General features: G+C 34.4%; 1 protein-coding gene across 1 annotated transcript; it reads left to right on the forward strand.

Moving 5' to 3' along the window:
- Nucleotides 1-1782: 1782 nt before the first annotated feature.
- LOC110102819 (putative L-ascorbate peroxidase 6) lies at nucleotides 1783-15647 on the forward strand. The gene is made up of 7 exons (XM_020831299.2): nucleotides 1783-2181; nucleotides 7657-7750; nucleotides 14365-14492; nucleotides 14767-14837; nucleotides 15070-15112; nucleotides 15187-15283; nucleotides 15560-15647. Exons 1-7 carry the CDS (start codon nucleotides 1941-1943, stop codon nucleotides 15645-15647), a joined length of 762 nt encoding a protein of 253 aa, XP_020686958.2. The 5' UTR covers nucleotides 1783-1940.
- The last annotated feature ends 6586 nt before the right edge of the window (nucleotides 15648-22233 follow it).

Genomic DNA, 22233 nt, shown 5'->3' on the forward strand with positions numbered 1-22233 from the left:
ATGTATTCGTGGAATTTTTAGTCAAGCGTGACAAAAGCGAAGTCAAAAAGCACAGTCAAGGCGCATCACACGTGTCAAATTTTAATTGGATATCCGGACCTATTTCTAGGTCCGGTGTCCGGACCTAATAATTTTCCTTCTTATTGAGACTTTTTCATTTCTTTTTTGGCAATGACTTCAGAGTTTAGGGAATTTTGGCAGCTGATAAATAATAATTACAAATGTTGCGTCCTGAGTCGCTCAGTTCGACAGTAAGCTCGCTGAAATCGGAGTTCATTTGCTCCCAAATTTAATTTTCGAAGTTTCCAACTAGCTTTTGCCTCAAGATTCGTGCCCAATCAAGCTAATTTTGTGACGACGTATCAACAAACTCTTTCATTTCTTTTTCGTCTATTCTTATCGCGACTTCCTCATTTCCTTTTTGTTAATGGCTTCAACCGCTTGTCATTGCTTTATTATTGAGTGTTTTGGGATTTTTTGTAGGAGAGTTTAGGAAATTTTGGTAACTGATAAACAATAGTTACGAATTCCTCTTCTCCTTCACATGTGGTTGATCCTCATGGATGGCTTCCTTGAGTTGGGCACTTATCTTTAATTTGTGTTTGCCATTAAGGAGAGTTTTAGGAACTAGGGTTTGAGATAATAAGTATTATTATTATTTGTGATATAGGTAATATTATTAAAAAAAGCATTTTTAATAATCAAATTTAATAAGTAATATTAATTTATTTAAAATTTATTACCTTAAATTGATTAATATAATTAAATATTTTTTAAGATTTTAATTAGTTTAATAATGTAGCAATTAGTAATTAAGAAAAAAAATAATGTATTCTAAGTACAATTTCATTAATCTAATTAGAGTTGACAAAAAGTGTAAATTACAATGAGTAATATTTAATCAAATAAATGAGATATAAATACATTAATTAAAAATGAATTAATCTAAAGAATTAATATTAAGTAATTACAATTACTAGCTTAGTTACAATTATATTATTGTTGAGTTAATTTGATTAAATATAAATTAATATTTTAAACAGTTTAATAAGTTCATTATTAATTATTAATTAAAATACTATCTTATACTACACATGATTTAATTAATCAAATTAAAATTAAAATATGCTTAACAGACATCATAAGATATCATCTTCATCTTATAATTATTAAAATATTATTCAATTAAACAGATTTAGTTCATAAAATAAATAATCAGATAGTTTCTTAAAATTTAATTTTCATCATATAAAATAATTTTTAAAATAAACTATTTCAAACGTTACTATTAAATTCGAATTTAATAAATACTATTTGAGTTAAATCTTGCAGCCACAAAGCCAAAATTATTAGGTTCAGACATCGTATGTAGCTCTACATCTGGAGGTCAATAACATGTTGCCACGTGCTCTTATTATTTATTGCATAGCTCGACGACCCGACCCAGATCGGAACCCAGTATTGCTATGTTTGGGTATTGCTAGGTATTACTCGGTATTGCTAGGTATTGTTTGATAATAGTGAGAAATACTGCTATGTCAATACCTAGCAGTACCGAACAATACGTAGCAATAACTAACAATACCTAGCAAAACCCGGGTATTGCTTAGTATTGCTCGGCATTGCTCGATATTGCTAAGTATTGATCTTGACATAATGATATTTCTCGTTATTGTCGAGTAATATCGAGCCATACCTAATAATACTCCGATCTGCACAAATTAGAGAATACATATCAATCTGGGGTCCGTCTGGATCGGGTGGTCGGGCCACACGGTCTACGTTACAGAGGACCTAATAAAAAATTCTAAGACTGGAACTCCAAGCGTCGAAGTCCAGTTGAATCGATGAGGTTCGGCTTCAGCTAATCCGAGCACTTTCCATCTCTCCAAGTTCTAAATCGGAAGAACCCCAGGTTCCGAAGCCTCGACTCGTCGACGATGTGGATGACATCATCCCTACCGCTTCTTCCTAATCAGCAACATCACCCATTACAGCTGCCTTATTCTGTCTCCCACGCCTTCTCCTTCCCCGCGCCCTCCACGACCTCCGGCTTCGCCGCACGACATAACCCTAGCCTTACCCCACATGGCCCTCGCCTTCAGCTCGAAAACATCTACCAGCACCCGTCGGTCTCCATTTCGTCGTTACACCACATGGCCCGCTGCTACGAGAATTCCGGTAAGCTGATATACCAATATATGTGTATAAAGGATTTTGGTGTCGCAAAAAAACGTGTTTGTGATTTAAGATTCAGAGAAATGCCCTGCGCAAATTGAATGAACCGTTTCTTTTTTTTCGTCTAGTCAATATGAAGAAGAAATTGTTATCTTTTTGCATCCGTGCTCATCGGTGCTTTATAAACCATAACGGTGGGGACTGGGGATCGTGTGTGCCTGCATCCTAATGCTTTAATTTCCAGATATGATTTGATTCTTTAGTTATTGTTTTCTATGTAAAAAAACAAATACTCATGTAAAAAATATGTTTGCCGATTGTATTCTCATTTGAGAGCATTGAAAGTTTAAAAATGGGAACGAAGAGATTGTTCGGCATACTCGGTTAAGTAGCGTTAGACAATGACACCTCTCAAGGGTTCAAAAAGGTAGATGTTAAAAATGTCCAATCTGAATTGCTATAGAGTGATATAATGAGAAAGTGAGCATAGATATACAAGAGCACAATCAACAATGAATACAAGATTGTAGAGTGGTTCAATGGAAATGCCTAAATCTAATTTGAGTTCTTCCCTATCGGAATGTGCTAAATTGAATCAAGGAAAAGTTTATAGTGTCCCTCCCATAGAGCCAAGTGGACAAACAAATAAAGGGATGAGTATTATAACAACCAAAGATAGTTCACACACTGTACTATGTTGTCTTGTTGGTTTTTTTTTAAGGAACTAAAGAGTTTGGAAATGTTGCTAGGATTTCAAAGGCCTTTGAGGCTAAAGAAGATCACCTTGTAGCCGTTGGATGAGTTTAAAAAGCCATAATACAGCATGTTCGAGGGGATTTCCTATCGCTAGGTGTTATGAGAGTAGGGTCATTTGTATGCTATTTATGGACACGTGGCACCCTATGTGTGCGAGGTGGTATGCATGATGGGATGATGAATTCTAGAGGATATCAGTTGGAAATTTTATCTGACAAGAATATCTCAAGCAGTTGAAGCAATAATGGTTGATATGTGATGTCATTGAGGTGTTCAAGAGAGTTTCGAACTACAAGATGCCTTTGCTTGGTGTAGAATAGATTGAAAAAAAATCCTCAATTTCCAAGTTGAGAATCATGGAGAGTTACTTGACCCCTTCTCAAGATGTTGTAGATTGCAGGTGCGACTTTGCTTTGGGAGATGTGGTCCTTCTGAAAAGGATACAACGAGGGATAGTTGCTGAGATGTTTTGCAAATCCCTTACAATTAACTTTCTTTTTACTTCTAGTACTAATAATGGCAACACTTCTTCTCCTAGATGCTATTCTATATAAATAAAACAAAGCAAGGAAAAAATAAAGTAAAATAAAATAAAAAAGCTAATATATAAATATAATAACTAGAATGAATTAAAATGAATCTATTTTGCTATCATATAATTAAAAAAAAAAAAGGTATGCTGAATACAAATAGATAGCCTTTGATGCCACTCTATCACACCCTGAGTCTGAATGACAATACACTTGGATAACATGAGACATGATGAAGGGACTTAATATCAACTCATGGGATAACCTCAAGAGTCAAGGTCAAATAGCATAATTTTGTATTCAAGTAGAAAAAAATCATATATGAATAAATGTAAACACAAATATTTTGGAATAAAATTTTATTATATCAACAGAGTCATCAATAATATATGAATATATGTATGTCGTGTGTAAAGATAAATGGTGCAAATTAATCATTAATGGGGTAGTTCAATGAATGTTATATCTACTCATACGCTAGCAAAAATCAATTTAAAATTTGAAGCCCATCTTAAGCCTTTCCATACAAGTCGATATTCTTGACCTCATTACCCATCACATCTAGATGCCTAATACCCATTAAGATTGATAGTTTTGAGGATCACATATAGTTTTATGTTCTTCCTATTAACAGAACACATATTTTTCTAGGAAGACCTTTTCTTTATGACTTAGATGTTATACATTATTGTTGTAAGAACACGTAAGTATTCAAATATAAAGAAAAGACCATAGAATTATTTTTTATAAAGCCAGGATATAACAAACCAATTCTTCAAAAACCCCATTATGAGATTCAACCTAAACTAAGTCAGAAGAATGCGAAGATCCATTTGATTGTTATATCACCTCCTACTGAATGGGACAATATTTTTGATTTCAACCATAAGTCCCTGCATCGTATGATTTTAAGATTGAGCAATTAAGGTTCAAAAGTTTATTGAAAAAGTTTTATGATTCTAACTCCTAAATCATGCAATTGAAGGAAGACACTCAGGATAATGATGAGTATTGCGCTTCCTTAAAATCTTTACTGTTATGACAAAGATAATTCAATACTAAAATTAAGATATTTTGATCTGATAATGCTTATGATTATTTTAATCATATGTTGTCATTTTTTTTTCTAAAACGAATATATCATCTCCCAATCCTCTTTTCCTGACACTTCCAAAATTAAGTGGTGGAAAGAAAAAAAATGCCATCTTTTAGAAATCACAAGGACTCTTCTATTCTAGAATTAAGTATTAAAAAAACACTGGAGTGAAACATTTCTAACCGTTACATATCTAATCAATAGAATACTCTCAACAGTAATTGGCTTCAAATTGCTTCTAAATTATCTACAAATTGCTTCTAAATTATCTAGCTGATTTCTTTCCGACAAATAACTTCCTCTAAAAAATTTCAAAAATCTTTGGGTGCATTATCTATCTCTATATCCACAAGCAACATAATGGTAAACATGTATGAATGGAGGACATTACTGAGCCTGATACCCCATTGGGTGATCATTGAGCTACCAAAGGGAAGAAAACTGTTTAATTAAAATGGATTTTTCTATTAAATATAATGCAAATGGAAGCCTGAAATGTATAAAGTGAGATAGATATCCTAAAGATATTCTCAATCCTATGATATTGATTACAAAAAGGTTTTTGTCCGTGTGCGAGAGTGAATACAATACATGTCCTAATTTCTCTTATAAATAATCATAGATGATTCATGTGGTAGTATGATGTGAAGAATACTTTCTTACAAGGCAATGTTTAAGATGTCTATATGGATCCACCATATGGATTGATAGTTCTTTCACAAAGAATAAAGTGTACTGATTAAAAGAGATTTTATATAGTCTTAAAAAATCTCTGAGCATGGTTTGGCAGATTCATAGAAGTCATGAATGAAGTTGGATACAAACAAAACAAAGAGGATCATAACTACTTCATAAAACATTTCACTAATAGTAAAATCTCAATTATAATTATATATGTTGACGATATAATTGTTATATGCGATGACAATAGAGAAAATAGTTTCTTAGGAAAAAAAAAACTTGGCAAAGAATTTGAGATCTGGGAGCTGAGCATTCTCAAATTTTTTTTGTGCAATAGAAGTTGTTTAATCAAAATGAGTATTCCTTTCTCAATAAAAATATGTCATATATCTTCTAAAAGTAGTAAAAATGATTGATTGCAAACCTTGTAAAACCCTAGCTGATTTAGGTCAAAAATTGGATGCAAACGAAGAAGGAAAAGAAGTATATATGAAAAATATTAAAGATTAGTTTGAAAACTGATCTATTTGACATCTGTCCTAATGTCACGTTGTAAGTTTTATCAGTTAATTCATGCACATTCTTAAGCCTTTAAGTTGGTCATAGAATATTTAGATATTTTAAATCAAGTTCATGCAAAAAAAAAAAAAAAAAAAAAAAAAAAAAAGGCAGGATATTTAATAAATTGAAAGTATATTGATACATACTATGCAGGATCATCAATAAATAGAAGATCTACATTTGGATATTGTATATGTTTTTAGAGGAAATCTCATAACATAGAGAAGAAAAAACGAACTCATTGTTTCAAGATATAGTGTTGAATTTGAATTTAGCGATTGCCCAAGAAATATGCGAGCTTCTATCGATTAAAATGTACTTGGAAGATTTAAAAATCAAATGGGAAGGGCTAATGAATATATATTGTGACAATAAATTTTCCATCAGCAGTGCTCATAATCTAGTACAACGTGAATGTACCAAACATGCGGAGGTGGATAGACATTTTATAGAAGACAAATTAAAAAGTGAGTTGATTTATCATATATGGCAAGAAGAATTTATCTTGTGACATTCTCACCAAATGACTCTGCAACCCCATTCTTTATGCAAACTTGGAAAGGTAGATTTATACCATTCTATTTGAGGGGGAGTGTTGAAAGATCTCGATAGGATTTTTGAGCACAAGAATTAATGGTTCTAGTAATTGGATCGATCCATAACTTTTAGATTGCAATTTGTGTGTCTTTCCTTCCACTTCTAGCCGGCGACCCTTTATTGGAACTCTTTTTATTTTTTTAATTAGTTTTGATTTATTTCCATTATAATACTTTTGAAAAACTCTATATATTTATACATTTTTTACAAAATCAAGCAATAAATTCAATGTAGTTTTTTCATATTTTTAATTTTTTATAAAAGCCGTAAGGACTTTTGTGCTATTTGAGCCATTTTAGTTAGTGTGAGAAGTTTTTTTTGAGATATTTAATATAAATCAATGGGAGAAAAAACATAGTGACTCGGTTGTTAAAGGTAAATTTTCTTGAATGATGCTTCGTTGCCAGCAAGTCCTAACACAAACATTTCGGACTAGTAGGTTGATGGGAAAAATCATTCACCTCTTTGTATACTTGGATTACATACTTCCTGAGACATGAGGTCCTTATTACGCGTTCATATCAGGATGGTCCGTTCAGTGATGGTCAGGTGGCAACTGAGGCCACTTTGTAGCTCCATTCGACGGCTAGATTGAGACTTTTGTGTTCCCTGGTGTTGAAGAGGACACATTTTTCATTGCCTTTCTTTCTAGCCATCTGAATTTATTACTTCATGATTACCACTGACAGAGGGTACTCAAGCTTGGAGTATTATTGATGGCCATCTTCATCTATAGAGGTGAGAGTTGCTTCAGCTTTTGCAGTTTTGAGATGCGCTGTTTTCGGCAAGTTCCAACAAGAAATATTGACAAGGGTTATGCTTACGGGGAACTCAAATGGCCCAGATCAGTGTATGTGTTTATGAGAAAATTGATGAATTGACAAGGGTTATGCTTACGGGGAACTCAAATAGCCCAGATCGGTGTATGTGTTTATGACAAAATTGATGAATATTAAAATGATGAAACCTCATGGGTACGTTGGTCATTGATGTGGTAGTGCTTGATGAACATTATGAAGGATTTTTGTGCTCAATTTAATTTCTTCTTGAATTTATCCCTATGTGATTATTTAGAGCTGTTTCATCCTTGTGTTTTGTTTGTTTCGTACACTATTAAAGCTACCAATTCGATGCCAGTGGTCAAACCTTCTAGAAAGTGCAACCCTGAAGCATATAGCACATTGTTTAGATATATTCTGTAGCCTCCACAATTTAACTATCTACGTGGTTTATCTTAAATCACTTATTTATGTGCAGATGGAAGTTGCTATTCCACATCTTCAGGAAGGAGAATGCTTTTATTTATGACCTCAACATCCTTTTTGTTTCCTCCACATGCTTTGCCAGAAACGTAAGTTAATATGTGGCATGCATGTCAGTCCACATACAAATAAAAAGAAAAAGAGAAGAGAAAAAAAAACATTGCTGTTTGATTCCAGAAAATTAGAACTTAATCGGTCCTCGATTAGGAACTCAACCAAGCTGAACAGTTTTTTTTTATGTGTTTCAGCTAGTTCCCATTTATTGGTATCAACTTTTTCCTGAACTATTTAGCTATCATATAGAATCTCTGTCAATTTACTATCAATTATGTTTTGCTTTAGTTTTCAGTTCTGCTCTTATCCAAATGACCTTTGTGAGTTCCACATACTGCAGATGGGTACAATTTTAAGAAGGGCTTAAGTGATCCAAATTCTAGAAGCCAACTTATGATTGTCTCCTTGAAATGACCCAAAGGGTTGCCAATCCAAAAAAATCAAGCAGTTCAATCTTGTACTTTGTTTATCTAGACTACATGTGTTTTTGCACGTTTCGAGAGGTAGAAGCAGAATTGAAAGGAACTTGTTAAAACTTGTGCTGATGATTGTATGGATGCAAATTCTTGTGCTGTCACTTCAGCACAATGAGGTTGTTGTTTCTTAGTTGTTACAATGGTCTTGTGAGGGTGACTTTTGTGCATCATCATTTGGGACCTAAGGATTCACTTCTTTCCGCAAATCACAATTTTTTGAGACAGCTATGATAGAACTGGGGAGATCAAGAGCAGAAGGCGAGTGAGAAAGTAAGAATGACGTGATAAAGAGGTAGAAAGCTTGAAGAAACCTCAAGGTTAAAGGGGGAATACTAACTAGGAATAATGTCATAGCAAAAGCCATTATTATTTTATTATGAACTTCAATCTACTAAATCACCTACTCCAGGCTCTATTTATAGAAGCTGACCTAATGAAAAATGACAAAACTATCCCTAAACAAACATGAAATAACATAATTGTCTTAATAAGAACTAACAACAACCACTCATGATTTAGCTTCAACAACAAGGACATTTACATGATAATGAAAACATGAACTCAAGATGGACTTAGGCTGCCTTGTATTGCATCAATGCCCTGGACGGCAAATAACTTTATTTCAAAGAGTTACATTATTACTGAAGGAAGAATTGGAGGTCTCTACTTTAATTGTAGAGCACCTCCATCCTAAATAATATGAATGAGAAATTCATTTGAAATAACATTATTAATACTCCGAAAAGACATTTAGAAGTTTAGCAGTCGTCATGTTGATTGCTAGATTGATCCATCTTGACTAAACTGTTGGATGATTGAACTCAAACATTTTTTTATTTGAGCATATGATTGGGTTGGACTATGTGGATGATATAAGTTAGGTTGAAACCCAAGGCGTTTTGTAGGGTTTATGGGTTCGGATTCAATTGGCAGGTGTTAGATAGGCAAGTGAGCAAGGGTGTATGAGCAAAAGATGCAGATGAGAAATTACAATGTGTTATGTGATGAGGGGCGATTACAATGAGTTATGTGACGAGGGGTGATTACAATGGGTTATGCGGTCAAGAGATGTAAGAGAACAGGTGATGCGAGTGCGATAACATGGATGGGACATGCAGGCGATAAGCATGCGAGTGAATATGAAAACATGGAATGGTGTGAAAATTGTGGATGAGATGATCGAGTGATGCATTTAATGAGTTTGTGCGGCATTTAGGGCGAACAATATCAATTGGGCAAGGTGATATCAAACTTGAAGTCATCAGCTAGTGTTTCCCAATTTCACGATGAACGATGAGATGAGGATGTGATAGTAATAAAGGAGGTGATGAGGATGTCATCAAATAGCCTTTCGATACTTGCGATGGATGGAACATAGATGGAGGCACAACATGCAACCTTAGCCATGGCTTTGAAGGAGACAAGGCTAGAGATGTAGTGGCAAGCATCTTGATGGGGTTGTAAGAGATACTAAAGGATGTTAGAGGCCGTGTGCAGGTTGTTGCTGTGGATTGCACATGGATGTGTTTGAGCGCCTGATTAAGCGGAGTTGCATGTGTGCTGATGAGGAAGTGATAAATGGAAGCACTCACTAACTTGTTTTGAGAAAAATAATTGTGGTTTTTTTGCATAGAGTTTGTAGAAATGTTGCTTGTTATGAGGAGTTAAGAAATAATTATATGCTTTGATACCAAATTTATATTTTGATACTCCAAAATGAAGATTGTGGCGGAAGAGTGTGGTATGGCTGAAGATCAAGAGAAGATAGGGAGTGAGAAGAAATGAATGAATGCCTCAAATAGAAGGAATGTAGGATGCAATGTGGAAGAAAACTTATAGAAATTCTTAAACTAGGAGAAAGGGGGAGACTAGGATGAAAATGCCAGATCAAAAATCATGTTGACCCCTAATTTATACTTCACGACTAATTCAAGCGCATCTGACAAGAATGACATTCGACTTACGACACAAGGCAAAGCAGGTTTGACATGCCCGGATGCTACGTAAATCATTGAAATGCCATCTATTTTCAAAATAGATTGCACTAACGCATTCAAAACGTCAAAATTATCAAAGATATGCCTTTCATGCTCGGGTCATTCAGACGACAAAGATAGTGAGCTTTGAGCGTGATGCTATGCAAAATTGCCTGAATGACCTCCATTTGAACCTCAAAATTACCCAAGGGGGTCCTCTTGTGATCAATTCAAGTGAAGGTGGTCAAAAAACTATGACCTACAAGTCAACGTTGTGTGAAATTGGCCTAATGATCTATTTTCACAAAACAAATTGCACCATCATGTCCAAAATGTCCAAATTGTTAGGAAAGGACACCCATATTGTCTAGTTGCTCGCATGAGAAAAATAATGAAAATCCATCGGTGATGTGAATAATAATATTCTAAATTGTTAGATGAATTTTGATGTTTGACACAATTTTTCAATGGGTTTAATGTGTCCAAATAGCCAAATGAACAAGACTAGACCTTGTTAGAGTAGCCCATGGCGGACAACCTCCAACCTCCAATGCGGGTTTGGATGAAAATTTGTGAGATAAATGATATGAAATTGGTATGTTGAGTGGAGGAGAGATGGTAGAAGATTTCTACAATAAGAAATAACAAAGATTTAAACAAATATGCAAGTCTACCACTCACCAAAATGACTATATTTGAAGAGATCATTGAACTTCTTCAGAGGAGTAGCTGAGCAACAAGACTCACTCACTCTAAAATAGCTCCAAAATTTCTTCACGCATCATCCATTTTCATTTCATTCCAGCCAATATTTATAGTCTTTACATCCAACTACTTCAAAATGCTCAAATAGAGGGAAAGGGAAGAGGGAGCCGACCATATGCTTAAATTTAAAGAGGGAGGTTGTAACCACCATGTAACTAACCCCTCCGAATGACTTGGCCGGCCAATAAAAAGTGCAAAATGCTTATTTACTTTTTTATGCAAATAAATTTAATATTCACTCAATATCCATAAATCCAAAATTTAAATTTCAAAATTTTGAATTTTCATATCAACAACAACAAGAACAACATTAAGCCTTTATCCCACTATGCGGGGTCGGCTACATGAATCCTCTTTCTCCACTGTGTCCTATTAAAGGTCAAATTCTCGTTTAAAGCTAATAAAGAAAGGTCATTCCTAATATTTTCTAACCAAGTCTTTTTAGGTCTGCCTGTACTTTTCTTAACATAAGTCAAATCTAATATCTTTACTCTCCTAACCGGGTCTGAAGCCCGCTCATCTGACTTGTGAACGAAGCCTGGTGAACCTCATTCCTATCATCTCCAGTACACGCGAACATGTCTGCAAATGGCTCGCTCCGTTCGTTCTATTTGCTCCGCTCACAAATGACCCTGCATCCAAAGCCTTCGATCCAAACAAACCCGTCAAACACTTGATACGGACATCCGACGGTGGACGTTAATCAAAGGAAGAGATGAAGATTGACGGCCTAGATCACTCCATTTTTATCTTAGTTTATTAATTGTATTTTTTTTATTTTAATTGTGCATTTTCCACTTTTACCCTTATGTAAGAGTCTTATCTTGTGTAAACTCAAGGGGCAAAGTTGTTTTTTTAGTTTCTTTTATTTTAAGGCTTATATATAGAGGCCCTTGCTCTTGTATTAGGCATGATGGAGTTTTAATAAAATTTTTGTTTTGCAATTGTGTTTCTTGGAAGGTATTAGGTGAGATTCCTATGGGAGGGATTCGTAGTTTCCACCAGCCGCAGGATGGGTCCGGGCTCGTGACTTGAAGTCCCTTAATGAAGGACAACGCATCACCCGTCAGCCGCAGGAAGTGTCCGGGCTCATGATTTTATCTTCTTCTTCTTCTATTCTCCTTATTTTCCTAACCGCCACCTCCTCATCTCTCTTTCTCCTATTGGCCGAAAACTCCACCCAAACCCTAGGCCAAAAGACCCCCAATCGCCGGCCCAATCCCCTTCCCAAAGCTCCCGGCCATCATCCCTCCCTTGGCTCCAAGATTCAAAATCTAGCATTCAAATCATTTCTTAAGTTAACTCCCTTTAATTTTGGAAACTATTTAAATTCATATTCAATTGAAGAATTTGAATTTTATTTCATAAATGAGGAAAACTATTTTAGGGAAGTCCCTCAAATTATGCAATTTTGAATTTTAAATAGGAGTTGATTTAAATCCACTTTCCTATTTTAAGATTCTAAATATAGCCATCTTTAACCCCTCATATCAATCACCCATAATCATGCTAGTCGCCGACCCTACCCCCATCCTATTTTCTCTTTCCCTCCACTTTTCAAATTGATTATTCAAAGCCTTCCTTATTCGTTGCATCTTAAGTTTGGAAAGTTTTCAAATTCGAATTGAAATTAATTTGAATTTGAAATTCTTTCTTAAAATAAGATGAATTATATTAAGAGGCTTTCCTTAATTCTCCCAATTTGAATTTAATTAAAGACTTATCATAATTCCCTTCTCATTTTCTTAATAATTCAAGTTTGGAAATTCCTTAAGTCCACATTCATTGTATGTGGACACGTTCACCGTATGTGGACGCATTCCCTTTTTCCCCTCTTTTGGTTGACCCCTTCCATTCTACATCACCACTACTCCCACCTCTGTGTCCTACGCCATACTTGCAACCATGCGTGTACGCTTGCTCCCATCGTCGACGTCAGATTCGAGCACGCTTCTGAACCGACGCGGAAGCTAGCCTGCTCCACACATGAACAAAACCTCCACCTCTCTTTATATCTAAACGGCAAAGGCAGCCCGATCCGCCTTCCTCTATGTCCAAATGATAACAATCCCAATCCATCTAATTAGCCGAATAGACTCTCACGCCAATTAATCTCTTCTATTTGAAACAATTAGGAATAAGAGCATAATAATAATAATAATAATAATAATAATAGTAGTAGTAGTAGTAGTAGTAGTAATTTAATTGATTGATTGAGCAAGAGAGCTTTTTAATAAAAATTTTTATTAATTACTCATTTAAAATATTAATTAACCAATTAATAAAAATATTAATTAGTTCATTCAAATGTAACCAGGGCTCTCAATAATAATTTTTTTAATTAATTATTTAACTAATTTAAAAATATCAATTAATTAATTATAGAAGAATAATGTTTGCACTTTGCACTAAACAAACCTAAGTACAACTCATACCAACTAAAACTAAAACACCAAAACAACAAAACTCTAAACAAACAAACTACAACCTTGAACAAAGCTATCAAACAACCCAACTCTCCAAACTCAACTCCAAGCAAGCTCCTGCATTCTGCAACTGCTAGTTCCAAATGCCTGCAAGCAGGTAGGCATGAGTAAAAAAAAAAAAAACAGTATGGAAAGTAAAACTACAGTGCTAAGAAAAGGGGAGAAGTACTATAAGTAAAGCTACTACTGTAAGCACAATAAAAAAAAAAAAAAACTAGTACTGAAAAAAAAGCGTTAGTACTGTATGTAAAAAATCACTAAAGTAGAAAAAAACACTGATGTCAATGCAGCAAAGAGTGCAAAAATAAGTAACTGCTAGTCAAACCTAACGGGCTACTTCTAAGTGAAGCAGTAAGACCGGATGACGAAGATCCTTTGATTAACAGAAAAAAAAAGTAAGACCCACATTTGATCAACATTCTAGGGAAACTTTTAAGCGAACAAATTTTAAAAGCCAAATTATAGGCTACTTCCAAGGGAAGCCGTTAGACTTGCAATTTAGGCTACTTCCAAGTGAAGCAGTAAGACCAGTTTTTAATCAAGCTATTAAAGAAACTACCAAGCAAAGGGCAAATAGTATTTTAAATGCAGAAGCCGTACTACCCAAACATGATCTTATGGTTTCTGCATTTAGATTAAGGATTTTGCTTTATAATACAACACGGTTGGTTGGGTGTTCGAATCACTAAACTATTACTTAATTCTTTTTTCCCCAAATTTGTTTGATTTTCAAACTTTCTTGAAAAACTTTCTGCACAATTTCTAAAGGAGAATGGAGTGACAGTTTTTTTTTTTCTGATTTTTACGAAATTTTATGTGAATTAAACTTTTTATTAAACTTTGTTTTATTTCTACATTGTTAATTTCTTTATGATGTGCTGTTTTCTAAGTTTGTTGTTGCTGCCATGGATTTAAAATAAATATTTTCTCTTTTACGATTGCAAAGGTTACATGCAGCCAAGTTGTCGACTATTCAAAACAGCTTGAGGGCTGTCTTGTCCAAGGCTAAAGCTGCTGGTGTGCTTCGCATGGCTTTCCATGATGCTGGAACATATGATACAGAGGATCACTCAGGTTTTCATATTATTATTATTATTAATTTTTTTGAGAAAAGGCTTCCCATACGTCTAGGTGCAATTTTGGTGCATATTTGTGGATTTATAATCCATCATACTTAAATTTTCTGATTTCTGGTCTATAATGTTGTTTCCCATTTTGATAAAATGAAATGCTATACTTGATGGGGTAATATGGATCACTGGTTTTATATCATTCTCTTCTTGCATGTTGGCAGTTAAGAAAGCTGTACTTTAGCTGTTCTATTATTTTTCTGAATGTTTTGTTGCAGGTGGCATGAATGGATCTATACTTTATGAACTTGATAGACCTGAAAATGTTGGTCTTAGTAAAAGTTTAAAGGTTGTTGCTTCGAGCTTCCTAAAGCCTGTGTTTTCTCTTATATAAATACTTTCGGAGTGATAAAAAACTCAAGTTTTGGTATTAGGAACTAAAATCATATACATACAAATTGGAAAATGTATATGCTGCTTAAATCGACGGGCATCAAGAATTTTGCTCCTTACCAATCTTTTTCTTGAGGCATAATTATGTATTTTCTTACCTATTTCTTTCTTTTTCCATCTCATTTCAGATCTTGGAGAAAGCAAAGAGGGAAGTTGACGAAATTTGCCAAGGTAAATTATCTTTTTTGGGTGAGGGATTTGCTTAAATGAAACCCTGTTCCCATCTTTTGGGAATTTTTTCTTAGCATCTTGGGCGGACTTCATTGCGGTGGCTGGTGCTGAAGCAGTCTTTCTATGTGGAGGTCCAGCAATTCCTGTTAAAGTAGGCCGGCTAGATGTGAGGTGCAACTATGCAAGTTCACGTTTATCTTATTCCCTAGTTGTAATGTATATTGTGTTGAGATAAGAAAGGTAATCTGGGTCATGAAGTTGCTTAGAAATTACCTTGCTCTGAAGTTTCTAACTATTGAAAAAAGTTCCCATAAGCTAGCAATTAGGTTTTGCATTATCATAATAAAAAATCTTACTAATATGTTATCAGTATATATGCGGCTTTAAGAATAATTTGTTTTTGATCATCATGCAGTATTTCTCATTAGTAAATAGTTTAACCTGTAGGAACCCTGATCCCGTGGGGAAACTTCCCCAAGAAACATTGGATGCTGTTGGTCTAAAAAGCTGCTTTCAGAGAAAAGGCTTCTCGTGAGTATTGCATTTACATGCCACTACTGCTTGTTCATTGCCCAAGAGTTGGTTTTATTAGTATGTAATGTGCCAACTAGTTGTTGCGAGCTTTTGGTTTGATATGTTATTCAAGTAGGCTTGACATCGGTTGGCGTACTGAATGCTATGGTAGTGTTCGCGCATCCTTTTGATATTGTTATTTATAGCCTTATGCAGAAAGAATGAATCTTGCTTAAGCCTTTTGTTTACATTTTTATAACCCCTGGTTGTTGGCCCCATTTTTTATATGGTTTTTAGTAGTAATAGATACTACTACAACAACAACAAGCCTTTATCCCACTACACGGGATTGGGTTCATAATTATTTTTCTCCATTGTATTCTATTTAAGAGTCAAATTCTTATTTAAATTTAATAAAAAAAGATCATCTCTAATACTTTTTAACCAAATATTTAAGATATACTTTTATCTTTCTTAACATAGGCAGGATGTAATACATTTATTTCCTAATAGGGTCATCATAAGGCTAGCATTTTATATGGCCTAGCTATCTAAAGCGACTCTCTTTAATCTTATTTTCCATTGATGTTACTCCAATCTTTTCACGTATATACTCTTTCACATTCTATCTCTAAGTGTAAAGCCACTTTGAGCATCCTCATCTTTGCAACACTTAACTGAATTTTATGCTTCTCTTTTAAGGGCCAACATTTTGCCCTAGAAAGCGTCAAAGGTCTCACCAACTTATATAAATTTCCCTTAAGTTTGAGATGTACTTTTCTATCACACAATAGACCTGATGCATTCCTCTACTTCAACCATCCAATTTGAATTCTACTAATGTTATCTTCATCTATTTTTACCATCGCTTTGGACCCGAGATATTTAAAACATGCCTTTTTTAATGAGTTGATCACCTAATGTCACAATCTTACCACTAGATCCATTATTACTAAAATTACTCTCAATGTATTCATTTTTAGATATACTCTAAGATTGACTTCCATAATTCAAGTTTTTCATTAACTCACTCTCTAGTCTTATCAACAAGAAGAATATCATCACTAAAAAACATACACTAGTACATCCTCTTGCAAATGTTTTTGTAAGAACATCTATGACTAAAGCAAAAAGATTCGGGCTTAAAAGCTAATCCTTGATGTAATCCGATTGAAATAGAAAAATACTCGATCAAACCACCTTGTGTTTGAACACATGTAACAATTTTATGTATACATATCCTTAGTGACTTTAATATAAACTAGTTTTGTTGCACGTGCATTAAATGCACGTAAATAAAATTTTAATAATAAAAAATCATATTAATTATATTATTGTAAAAAAATTATTAAATTTATTAGTATAAATAATTATAATTATTAATTACATTAATGAAAAATTAGATATTTACGTTAAAATCATAATAGAGAAAATATATTAATATTTTTTTAAAATTCAATACCAAATCAATTATCAAAGACTTACATGTAAGAAAAAAATGCATACAAACAATGAAAGTAAATTACAATAAATTAAAACCATCAAAAAGAGAACTACTGACTCAATTGATATAACTATAGATATGATCATTCTATTGTAAGAAAGTAAATTACAATAAGTTGAAGAATTCCAGAATTCCTTACAAACTAACTTCAACAACATTAAGAAAAATGAGAAAAAAAAATTAAGTAAACAGTGGCCCCATAAAACAGATGCATTTCTCACTTTCACAAAGCTGAGGAAACAATCACTCATTCCAAAGCAGAAAACTCAATTTCATTGTGATGCATATACCTTTAAATAAGAAAACAATCAAATTAAATAAAATATAAAATCAATTGTATAATCACAATTAATAAAAACAAATATAATTTAAAGAGGCATGCGTTGCAACCCAAACGATTGCTAAAACATATAGATTTAACAAAAAATATCTACCCAATACCCTCTTTTGCCAAAACACAAAAAATATGATGCCAAAGAATACAATAACAACTCCGCACTCTCAATAAAAATAATGAGTTGACTTCAAAGAAACAAGGAATAAAAAAAACCTATCTAACAATACATAATTCTATAATAATGGCAAGATCAAATAAAGTTGTCGTCGATGCTATACCTTAGCGAGATTGACGTAGAAGAAAAGGGGCTTCTTAGGGTTAAAGACATGGAACATATTCTTCTTGTGTGAATTGTCGACGTTCATGTCGTTGACGTAGAAGAAATATAATAAAACAGCTATATGTTACAACCTCTATTACATAAAAACAAATACCAATAGGAGGAAAAGTTATAAGAAAAATTTTCTACATATTCAAAACCATAAATACAGAAAGTGCAAATCAAGTTAGCTTTATATTCGCATCGACATATTGGCGAGACTAACAATTAATATTTTATTTTATTAATATAAATATTATATAGGTATTGATGTCTATTGCTTCATGGAAGATAAAGAGGGCCGGGAGAGCTCATAAAAACTACATCTAAGAGAAAATTTGATGCTTAGAAGCAAAATGTGCAAGGAAGAAAATTTATGAGTTTTCAATTATAGGGGAGCACATCATCAGGAATTGTTTAACTTTGGCTTGACTTCAACTTCATTAATATTCCAAAGATAGATAGCATCTTGTTCATGACTACATCTTAAAAATAGAGCAGTGTTAATTAGCATGGTGCAAATTATGAGATGTTAAATTAGAAATTATAAGCATTGTTTTTTAGCTTAGAATATATCTTCCTCTTAAAAAGTTAATTGGATGCAATGGCTAACAAGCGATAATCTTTGGTAAAGGATAATGCTGCTATGCTACTTGGATAAAGAAAGACGTACGAATAATGAGTTAGTATAAATGCACATACACTAAGTGCATACGAATAAATAAAAAAAATATTATAAATTAATCATATTTACAAAAAACTTTATCATTAAGATTATGCATAAGAATTAAAATTCATGTATATAGATGTCTAACAAGAATATTGTCATCATATATAAAAAACCATAAAGCATATAAAAGGAATTAATTTTATCCAATTGATGCAACTAAAACATTGCATACTCAGTTTAGCAATAATAATATAAATAAGTTATTGAGGACTTATAAAATCTTTGATTGCTAATCCATATTTGCTTTTGATCTAAATTAACAATAAAGTAAATCAGCATGTCATAAATATGCAAGAATAAAGATAGCAGCATTTACTTGCCTCAAGTTCAAAATCTGATACATCTAACGACAACAACCTGGACTCAAAACGGTGAGCTAAAACTTTCAGAAGCATATGTTGATAAAGTTCTACAAAAATGAGTTTCTCAAAAATTAGTGTGAAGTATTAAAAACATATAATAATAACAACAACAACAACAACAACATCAAGCCTTTAACCCACTACGTGGGGTCGGCTATATGAATACTTTTTCTCCATTGTGTCCTATTAAAAGTCAAAATCTCGTTTAAATCTAATAAAGAAAGGTCATTCCTAAAATTTTCTAAGCAAGTCTTTTTAGGTCTACCCCTACCTACCTTTCTTAACATCAAGATCAATCTATATACCTCTATCTCTTCCTAACCGGGATCATCGGAGCCGTCCGTTTTATGTGACCAAACCAGTCTAGGGACTCTCTCAATCTATCTTCTATCTGGAGCTACTCCAACCTTTTCACGTTAGTATGCTCTTTCGTATCCTATCTCTAAGGGTAAAGCACTCATCCACCTGAGGTCCTCATCTGCACACTTAACTTAGCTATTATGCTTCTTTTTAATGGAATTCGGACCATAAAGCATGCAGTGCCTGTGGCTCCGAAAATTCTGGCACCCGGCCTCCGCCGCGCTTTTTTTTTTTTGGCGAGGAGTTTTAACTGAATAGTTCCGACCGTAAATTTGAAGGGCAGATGGGTTTGTAGATAAGACACTACCCACAGATTTCGCCCTCATTGCGAGGACTTTATGATCGAGCTTCTGGTTTCCTATAGGCGCAAGCCCCCGTATAGTTAACTTACCCCTGCCGATCACGAGACGAGAACTTTCGATTAAGTAGTCTAGTCAATCAGATACGTTTATAAATACTTGTTTATCTGGCAATATAGAGCAGCAAGATGATTTGGAATTGGAAAGATGATATTGTTTGAATTTTGGCATTGAGTTTTGTGAAATTTAGGAGTTTGGATATTGGAAGATTTGATATTTTAAATAAATTTTTACCCATCTAACACTTAAAGCAGATGGTGGGGGAATGGATGATAGACCCCGATCAAATCCAGGTTACCGTCGTTCCGGCCATCGTGTCCCTGTCTACTAACGTCAGGAGTAAGTGCGACCAATCGGACAGAAGGATCTTTGCGGCAGCCATGGTTTGCTTCGTCCAAGGGAACCTTGTAGACCGGGGTTGGTATTTGCCTAAGGGGACAATTTGAATATACCACCTTTAGCTAACAGAGGCTTTGGGCCCTATCGATCATATCCTAAATTGATTCATATCTCAAGGATCTTAACGCATTTAAGGAGCGTATTGCTCTGGCCGCATAACCGCTATCTGTTGGTGCCCATTTGCGGCAAAACCACTCGGTTCAGAGGGGCCCTGGTCATAACGTTTACCTTGCAGTGCTTTGGCGGCGAAAACTGCCGGTTAGAGGATCAGTACACTGTCCTTACTGCAAGAGTGTTGAGAATGGAACCTGTATAATTTCACTAGGCCATTTGGCTCCTTTGTGAGCTTAGAGTTTATGAATTGTCCGCCCCTCGACACTGTCTGCGGATGGAATTATTGTGCTTAAGTGTTTTGATGATTTATATTCATTTTAAGTTATTCTTGGAATTTTGAGATTTTGAGATTTTTTGTGGAGTTTTCTTGAATTTTTAGGATTTTTAGGGGTACTTGGGTGGAAGTTATGGAAATATTTTGAAATAAGGATTTATTGGGATATTTTGGAGATATTTGGAAATATTTAAAAACCCCCCGGTTGACGTATCGCAATTCAACACTGGCCATCATCGAGCGTGTTTGGGGTCATTTCACTTTACGGAGATTGAAACCTGTCCAACCTCTGTCGATGAGGCTGTCGACAGGGATCGGGTTTCTAGGCTTTGTACCCTTTTGATGTGAATTCCATTATTGTAGGACTTAAAAGGACCTAATATAGAATATATTCATGACAAAGTTATCGATATCGTAGCATATCGTATATTTGTTGAGAGGTCGACCTGTCGATCCCTACTGACCCGTATATGGGCAGGATACGGGTTCCGATACTAGAATCAAATATGGTCAAGCCCGCGCAGGCATCCCTAGACTCACGTAGTGTACCATGAACACGCTCGCCGGGCCCATGCGGGTTTCTATATTGGTTTACCCCTTTTAGTTGTACCTATGTGTATACAATTATAGGTCACGCAGGAGGTATTTTGAAAAGTGATGTGGACGCCTTTCTGATCTGCTCTGTCGGAGATTGCAGATCCGGTGGCGTGCAGCGTTCTGAATGGAGTTGTTCGCTGCTCGTTACGCGTAGACTGATGCAGTACACTATTTGTGGATTTTTATTCAGACGGGATCTAGCTGCACTAACTAATCGTCCTCCTTCATTATAGAAGCTACACTTGTTGTGGTCTTTTGGCATTTTCTCGCTATTGACATGTAGTCGTGTATGTGAATCCTGTGTAAGGACCATATTACTCTTGCTTGTAGGGAGCTAGTATAAATTACTTAGTACTGGATATTACTGATTGGAGTATATATAACATTCATGCATGTGTGGACTGCCACCTATTAAGATATATTTTGTGGCAGTTAGAAAGTTCCTTCTACATTTCTCAGGGATGCACCTCACACAAGATCCACGTGCATTGGAGGTCAGTCATATATGGAGCAGATCCCTTCGTGGCCATTTAGCCACAAATTCATGAAAATTATTAGCAACTCTACCATGTTATATGTTCAGCTATTGCGTGCTTTATAGATGACCACTGATATCCAATCTAATGAGCCGCTTCACCATTCTTCATATCTTTGTGAGTATGCATTCATGATTGAAATGAATAATATGCCTCTATATACACTTCACTTTAGGTGACGTGTATAATGATTTACTATTTCGTAATTTGAAGATGCACTCCACTATCCACTTCCACGATCAATTTTGCATGATGGTTGTCCAAAGAGTTCCATGCAGAGTGCAAGCAATTTATATTTTGTTTGATAGGGATGAATGACCATTTCTTAAAATTCTTTAACATTTATTGGACAGTCCTTCCTTGCTCATTTTCTTCATTCATGTTCAAAACAACTGTTCAAAGTTGATCCTCAAAACTTAAGAATTATGCTTAGGTTCACCTTCAAAGTTCTAGGCACATTCGAGTCAAAACCCAAGATATGCCTTGTTCATTCCAAAAGACTTGCTTCATTTGAGTTTTTGATCATTTGAATTTGAATTAAATGTCCATCATATCCACTGAGGTTCTCAATCAGTTTGAGTCAAAATGAATCTTCAACACCTTTGCCTTGTGTTCAAATCATTTCATTTTATGATTTATTTAAGTTAAAGTGAGGTTCAAATTCTTTGTCACTTTATTTGATTTTCAAATCAAATGTGAGTTCAAGTTCAATTAAAA

The sequence above is a fragment of the Dendrobium catenatum genome, unplaced genomic scaffold (genome assembly GCF_001605985.2).
Source record: "Dendrobium catenatum unplaced genomic scaffold, ASM160598v2 fragScaff_scaffold_1056, whole genome shotgun sequence".
In the NCBI taxonomy this organism is placed as follows: domain Eukaryota; kingdom Viridiplantae; phylum Streptophyta; class Magnoliopsida; order Asparagales; family Orchidaceae; genus Dendrobium; species Dendrobium catenatum.